This window comes from Macrobrachium rosenbergii, chromosome 11, assembly GCF_040412425.1.
Source record: "Macrobrachium rosenbergii isolate ZJJX-2024 chromosome 11, ASM4041242v1, whole genome shotgun sequence".
NCBI lineage: Eukaryota > Metazoa > Arthropoda > Malacostraca > Decapoda > Palaemonidae > Macrobrachium > Macrobrachium rosenbergii.
In genome coordinates, this window is record NC_089751.1 from 51,015,617 (window position 1) to 51,021,989 (window position 6,373).

Sequence of the window (6,373 nt, forward strand, 5' to 3'; positions counted from 1 at the left end):
AGCCTCCACAAATACCGAGATAAGGATATTAGAATGCAACTGACGCCGTAAAGCAACCAGTATGATAAGCGGCGAGGCTCAGGTCTCGCCGTGAATTACCGCTGCATGCATTGCATATTATGTTTGGGGGTCCCGCTATTCTGCATGATCATTTTGCATTAATAATTTCGTAACGTCCAGTTTTGAATGTTGCATGAATGCCTCGCTTTATCATCGTTTCCGCTGGAATGCCAAATGCTGCAGTTGCTCTCCACAAGCACAAAAATGTTTATTTTATATCTGGCGATTTCAAAATGTTCGGTTGCGAATGCAGCAGAATCGTTTATTTTTGTTGTTATGCCTAACGTTCTGCTGAAGCTGTATCCTGAATGTACGTCAACAGACAGGAATAAACAGGGATTATTCCTGTCGAAAAGTTACACCTCGATTAACTTAACTCTGTTAAGTTAATCGAGTTACAATATCATATACCATGCGTATCTCATAATTCCTTTATTTCCCCTCGGAAAACTGAGTCATACAAAGCAAACAAGGGAACAACATTTACGATAATCTTCTTCTCTAAAATAAACATACGAACATTACAATGGAAGCTGAAAGTTCTCAAAATTTTTCGGAGGTGAAAAAATTTTTGGGGGGATAAGTGCATTGTAAATCTAGAAAAACGCAGAGAGAGAACATGTTTACAATGAAAGCTGTAGAATATTATCATGGAAGAGTAATAGGAATTCCTGTAGTGTGTATAATGATATTCACTGTAAAATATTCAGAAGTCTTGTACAAAGCAAATACTTTCAAATTTGTATCTAAGACTTTAATATAATTAAATTTATATATATATATATATATATATATATATATATATATATATATATATATATATATATATATATATATACATACATACAAATATTTATATATACTGTATATTGTATATATATATATATATATATATATATATATATAGTATATATATATATATATTATTTATAATACAATACAATATGTATATATATATATATATATATATATATATATATATATATATATATATATATATATATATATATATATATATGTGTGTGTGTGTGTGTGTGTGTGTGTCATTCATATGAGCTAACCGAATATTGCCTCTAAGCACTCTTGCCTATAAAACACAAAAACTTTGACATTTTAAATTTGAAACCTGTATCTATGTGTGTGTGTGTCTGTGTGTATGTGATCCAAAATGAAATCCACAGTATAAGACCTCAAGTGCATTAAAAATGTGTGTACAAAAACTTAAAGAGCCTTCGTCCAACTACTGTGCACTTGTTTACTGAAATGGGGTATAACGGACAATTGAGGAAGCAAAGTAAAGCAGGGAAAGAAAAAATAAAAACAAACATTACTAAAGTCTAAACTGTTAATCAGGTTGTCGGGCCCTTGTCAGTTCTAAAATTCTACGAGATTTCATTTTGGATATACCTAGCATTTCTGAGAATTACGAAACTACTTTTTAGATTTCATATATGTGTACGATATATATATATATAATTTCAGAAAATATATATATGCTATATAATTTTAAAGGACAATTTATATGCATTTCATAGCTTCAATGCTTTAAGATGTGATGGAAGAATTTTTGGAGTGAGATGGTACTGACAGAGGCCGTCAGTTGTAAAATCTTTGTGTTCAGCAAATAGTTTGATTCCTCAGCTATCTGCGTGAGAACCTCAGCAATATTGGCAGTCAGGTGATCTCCGAAATGTTATGTAGATTCGTGAGTACGTGCGTTAATTTGAGCTAGATTATGCCAAAATCTGCCCTAAAAGTGAGTTTGATCGTTCATTAACGTGATAGAACTGCAGTTGTCTAGACGTAGCTTTGGAGAGGATCCAGGCTTTGAAATCGGCAGATAAGGTAGAGTTTGAAATCTCTGTTTTTATGGGAGGAAATTGAACTTGTGATTTTTACCATGATTTTCTGATCATTATGAACTTTTGAACTGGTGTGGGAGATTTAATATGAATATTCATACCTCTTTTATATTATTATTTTGTTATGTTACGTTTGCCATATCTTGGCTATGCATTTTACACTTTCCGTTATTGTGTTTTGCATTTCATATATTTTTGGGAGTTTTCTATCATGTTTAATTCTTCCAGCAGATGTCTGTGGACAGTGTGGACTGGTTCGAATAACATGTGGTAGACTGTTTTTTTGACATGACTTTAGTTATTGATTTGGGGAGTATGTGTGAGTTTGGATATTTTCAGGCTATTAGCCATAATGAGACTTCTTTAATCAGAAGTGTTTTACAGTTTAGAGTTTAGTTATCTGACTCGATAATTCATTTATTATGCATTTTAATCTTTGCTTTGTTTTATTCATTTCTTGTTGGGTTATTTGAATAATAAACCTATTTTTGTAGAAACTATTGCGTTTCTTTAAATAGTCCATTTAATTGCTTTGGTGAGAATGAGTGAGATTCGGGTGGGTGAACTTCGGAAAACGATGAGAGAGAGAGAGAGAGAGAGAGGCGATACACGGTGAGAGAGAGAGAGAGAGAGGCGATACACGGTGAGAGAGAGAGAGAGAGAGAGAGAGAGGAGAAAAAAATGGATGTAAGTGTTATCGTGAGCGAACCTTCATACGCCTTTTTCCTGAAGAAAGATCGTAGAGCACGTTACGTACACTTTCAAAAAAATGTTAATTCTGTTCTTGTAACATATATATATATATATATATATATATATATATATATATATATATATATATATATATATATATATATATATATATATATATATATATATATATATATATATATATATATATATGTATCCCTGCCGAAAAAAAAAGCCTAAATCCAACAGGCTTGTGGCGCAAAATCGCACTGACTGGTGAGCGTTTTTTCTCTTATTGATTATGCTTACTGCTAGAGTCGTTCATGGCTTATTTTATGGAGATTAAATAAGTATACTGCTTGACTTTTATCTGTGTACTATAACATGTACTGAGGTGCTCGGTTGCCTAGCCGAGAGTACAAAGAATATTGACATCAAAAACTGTTAAAAAAAACCATTGTGTTTGGGGATTTAAAGATGACCCAAACTTAATCTTACTGAAGCCAAAAGACTCTCAAGTACCTTCCCTCATCAGCGGTATAGATAGTCTCATAAACTTGAGCCCTCAACGGAACCAAGCCCTGTAGGCCTATAATGAAGTGCGATTTCCTCATCCTACAAAACTCAAAGGAAAGGAGAAATGTGATCCCATTATTATTAAGCGTGCAGAATATCATGTCTAACGAGAATGTCAGCATGACTGAAAGCGGACCGCCAGGGAAGTGGGACCCAACAATTACCACTGAGGCCTATTGCACATTAATTCAACTGGGTCCTAAATTACACTGCGTTCTTAAATATAAATAAAATGCTTAAATCACACAAACATCCGATTTATTTCAGCTGAAAATCAAAAGTTACACTCCAAACAACGGAGAGGAAAATGCGTCATCGCTGTTCCTCGACGGAGGCGAACTTTTAATGACAACAAGGTTTGTATACTACCCATATCTCGCCGCTTACGCTTCCGTGACGACGTTCAATTACATTGCGGTATAATGAGACACCAGAAATAGCTCAGAGGTAGGAAGCTGACGTCTCACTTCTTAGTATTTATAACTGTTGTCGGGAAAGCCTGAAGATCTCGCAGCTAACGATATAATGATCTTCAGTAATTATCAATTACCCGGAGTCAGGACAGACACACATAGAGAAGGGTTATTTTATTCCCAACCAATCCTTGCGTCATTTCAAAAATTTTCTCTCTCTCTCTCTCTCTCTCTCTCTCTCTCTCTCTCTCTCTCTCTCTCTCTCTCTGTGTGTGTGTGCGTGCCACGATCACCAGAAATCGAAAGTCACCGAAGAATATCATACGAAGTTTGATCTCTCTCTCTCTCTGCCACAATCACCAGTAATAGAAAATTACCGAAGAATATCATACGCAGTTTGAGATCTCCAGACGTCCTCTCTCTCTCTCTGTGCCACGATCACCAGTAATCGAAAATCACGGGAGAATATCATACGAAGTTTGAGATCTCCAAACGTCCTCTCTCTCTCTCTCTCTCTCTCTCTCTCTCTCTCTCTCTCTCTCTCCCACGATCATAAACAATTGAAAATCACGGGAGAATATCATACGAAGTTTGAGATCTCCATACGTCCTCTCTCTCTCTCTCTCTCTCTCTCTCTCTCTCTCTCTCTCTCTCTCTCTCTCTCTCTCTCTCTCTCTCTCTCTCTCTTTGCCAAGTTCACCAGTAATCGAAAATCACGGGAGAATATCATAAGAAGTTTGAGATCTCCAGACGTCCTCTATCTCTCTCTCTCTCTTTGCCAAGTTCACCAGTAATCATAAATCATGGGAGAATATCATAAGAAGTTTGAGATGTCCAGACGTCCTCTCTCTCTCTCTCTCTCTCTCTCTCTCTCTCTCTCTCTCTCTCTCTCTCTCTCTCTTTATCACCATCATATACAATCGAAAATCTCAGGAGCATATCATGGGAAGTCTGAGATCTCCAGACATGTCAGTCAACAAAGTTATACTCTAACCTCACGATTCAGGCCTCAGCTCCCTCTCTTCCTCAGGCTATTTTCCGTGCTTCGTCATCCCGTGATATAAGCGAAGACCGATTCGCCGTGGAGAGGAATTTCGGAAAAATTAGCATTTAGCAGCCTCTCAACTTACCATTAAAGATGTCCACAGGGTCCTTCCTCAGTCGATGAGTACTTGTGAGAAAAACGAAAAGAGGAAAAGCAGAAGACTATGATAGCAAAATCTTGGACAAGGCGTGGAATACCTCAAGAAGATTTTGAAGATAAACTACTTACTTTAACAGGAAAAAAAGGTTAATTTGAGGAAAAAGAAGGTGCCGTGCGGTAGTTAGAGAGAGAGAGAGAGAGAGAGAGAGAGAGAGAGAGAGAGAGAGAGAGAGAGAGAGAGAGAGAGAGAGAGATCCTAATTTGATGATAAAGATGGTGCCATTTAATAGAGGAAAGGCAAGTGAAGTTGGGGACATAAGGGTACTTTTGATACCAATATGAGCTTGATGGGAAAGCACCACAGCAGTTAGAGAGAGAGAGAGAGAGAGAGAGAGAGAGAGAGAGAGAGAGAGAGAGAGAGAGAGAGAGAGAGAGAGATATGATCACTCCCCATCCACGAATGTAGAAAACCTGGCGAGAGAAACAAAGACAGCCAAACAGCAAATGACCTGAGGAGGTCGAGTTTCCGACGCCTGGCTGTGAGAGAGTTTGACAAAGGTGAATGGCAGGTGTTGGGGGAGGGGGGGGGGGGGGAGGTGACGGATCAGGGAAAGGTCGCTACTTGCTGCTGTTTGATGTCGTTCTTTCACTCGTATCACTTTCCTTTCGCAGGTGAGGCGTAATACGTCGCCAAAAGATGCTCTTGGGGACTTCAGACTAAAGGACCAGGAGGTGTGGTGGTTGCTGTGGAGATGAAAGAGCGGGTTGGTTGGTTGGGGGGAGGGGAAGCGTCTTCAGAGAGGGAAAAGCAAAATTGGCTATTTTTACCCCGAGACGAGATGGTGGAAATTTGGAAGGGGGTAAAGGGGGGGGGGAGGTACATACCGGGCCGAAATCGCAGGAGCTTCGGGCCATTTAAAAGTATGTCTCTTTGAACACGAGACAATTTGTGTCCCGCGGGAAGAAAAATGGGCAGTCTCTGAACAGCAGACTACGTTCGTTCTTCTCCTTTTCTCCTGCGTTCTCCTTTTCCTCCTCTTCCTTTCATTTTGCTATTATCTCCCACCTTCCTTGCAAGACTGTTCCCAAATCATCTCGGGCTTCGCCCTTTTCCATACGTACTTTAATTTATTATTCATGTTTTCAGTCTTATTACAAATTTTTCTATTGGTCTTATGAAGTACCTCGATCGCAGCCTTTCCTAATTCTTTTCCATGACAATTAATCCGATCGTTTTCTTCCAGCATTGCCACCTCCCCTCCCTCATTCCTTTTCTTGATTTTCGTTATCCGCGTCATTCTCCTTGATAAAGTTTCGATTTGCTCTACTCTGTTGCTTCACTTCTACATTCACCTATTCCTGCTTCGCTATATCTTTTCCCTCCCGCTATTCACGCTCATATTTTTCATATCCTTCTCTTCCTGTTTCTTTTTACTTCTCATCATCAGATCTATGATTTTTATCACACTTTCCTCTACAGATGTTTGTGATTCTTCTCTCAGTTACATCTTTTACTTTTGCTGATGTGCCTATAATCAAATACCCTAATTTTCGATTGTTTATCTTTATACATTATTATTATTAATATTATTATTATTTTATTATTATTAGGTCTCCTCTGTTTCTCA

The 6,373-nt window shown here is 37.8% G+C and overlaps 1 protein-coding gene across 1 annotated transcript in view; it reads right to left on the minus strand.

Annotated features, from left to right (window-relative positions):
* LOC136843533 (spore coat protein SP96-like) overlaps positions 1-5,861 on the minus strand; it is a 12,993-nt gene extending 7,132 nt beyond the window's left edge. The window contains exon 1 of the mRNA XM_067112067.1: positions 5,812-5,861. Within this exon, the coding sequence (XP_066968168.1) occupies positions 5,812-5,861 (50 nt within the window). The remainder of the gene's footprint in view (positions 1-5,811) is intronic.
* Between the last annotated feature and the right edge of the window lie 512 nt (positions 5,862-6,373).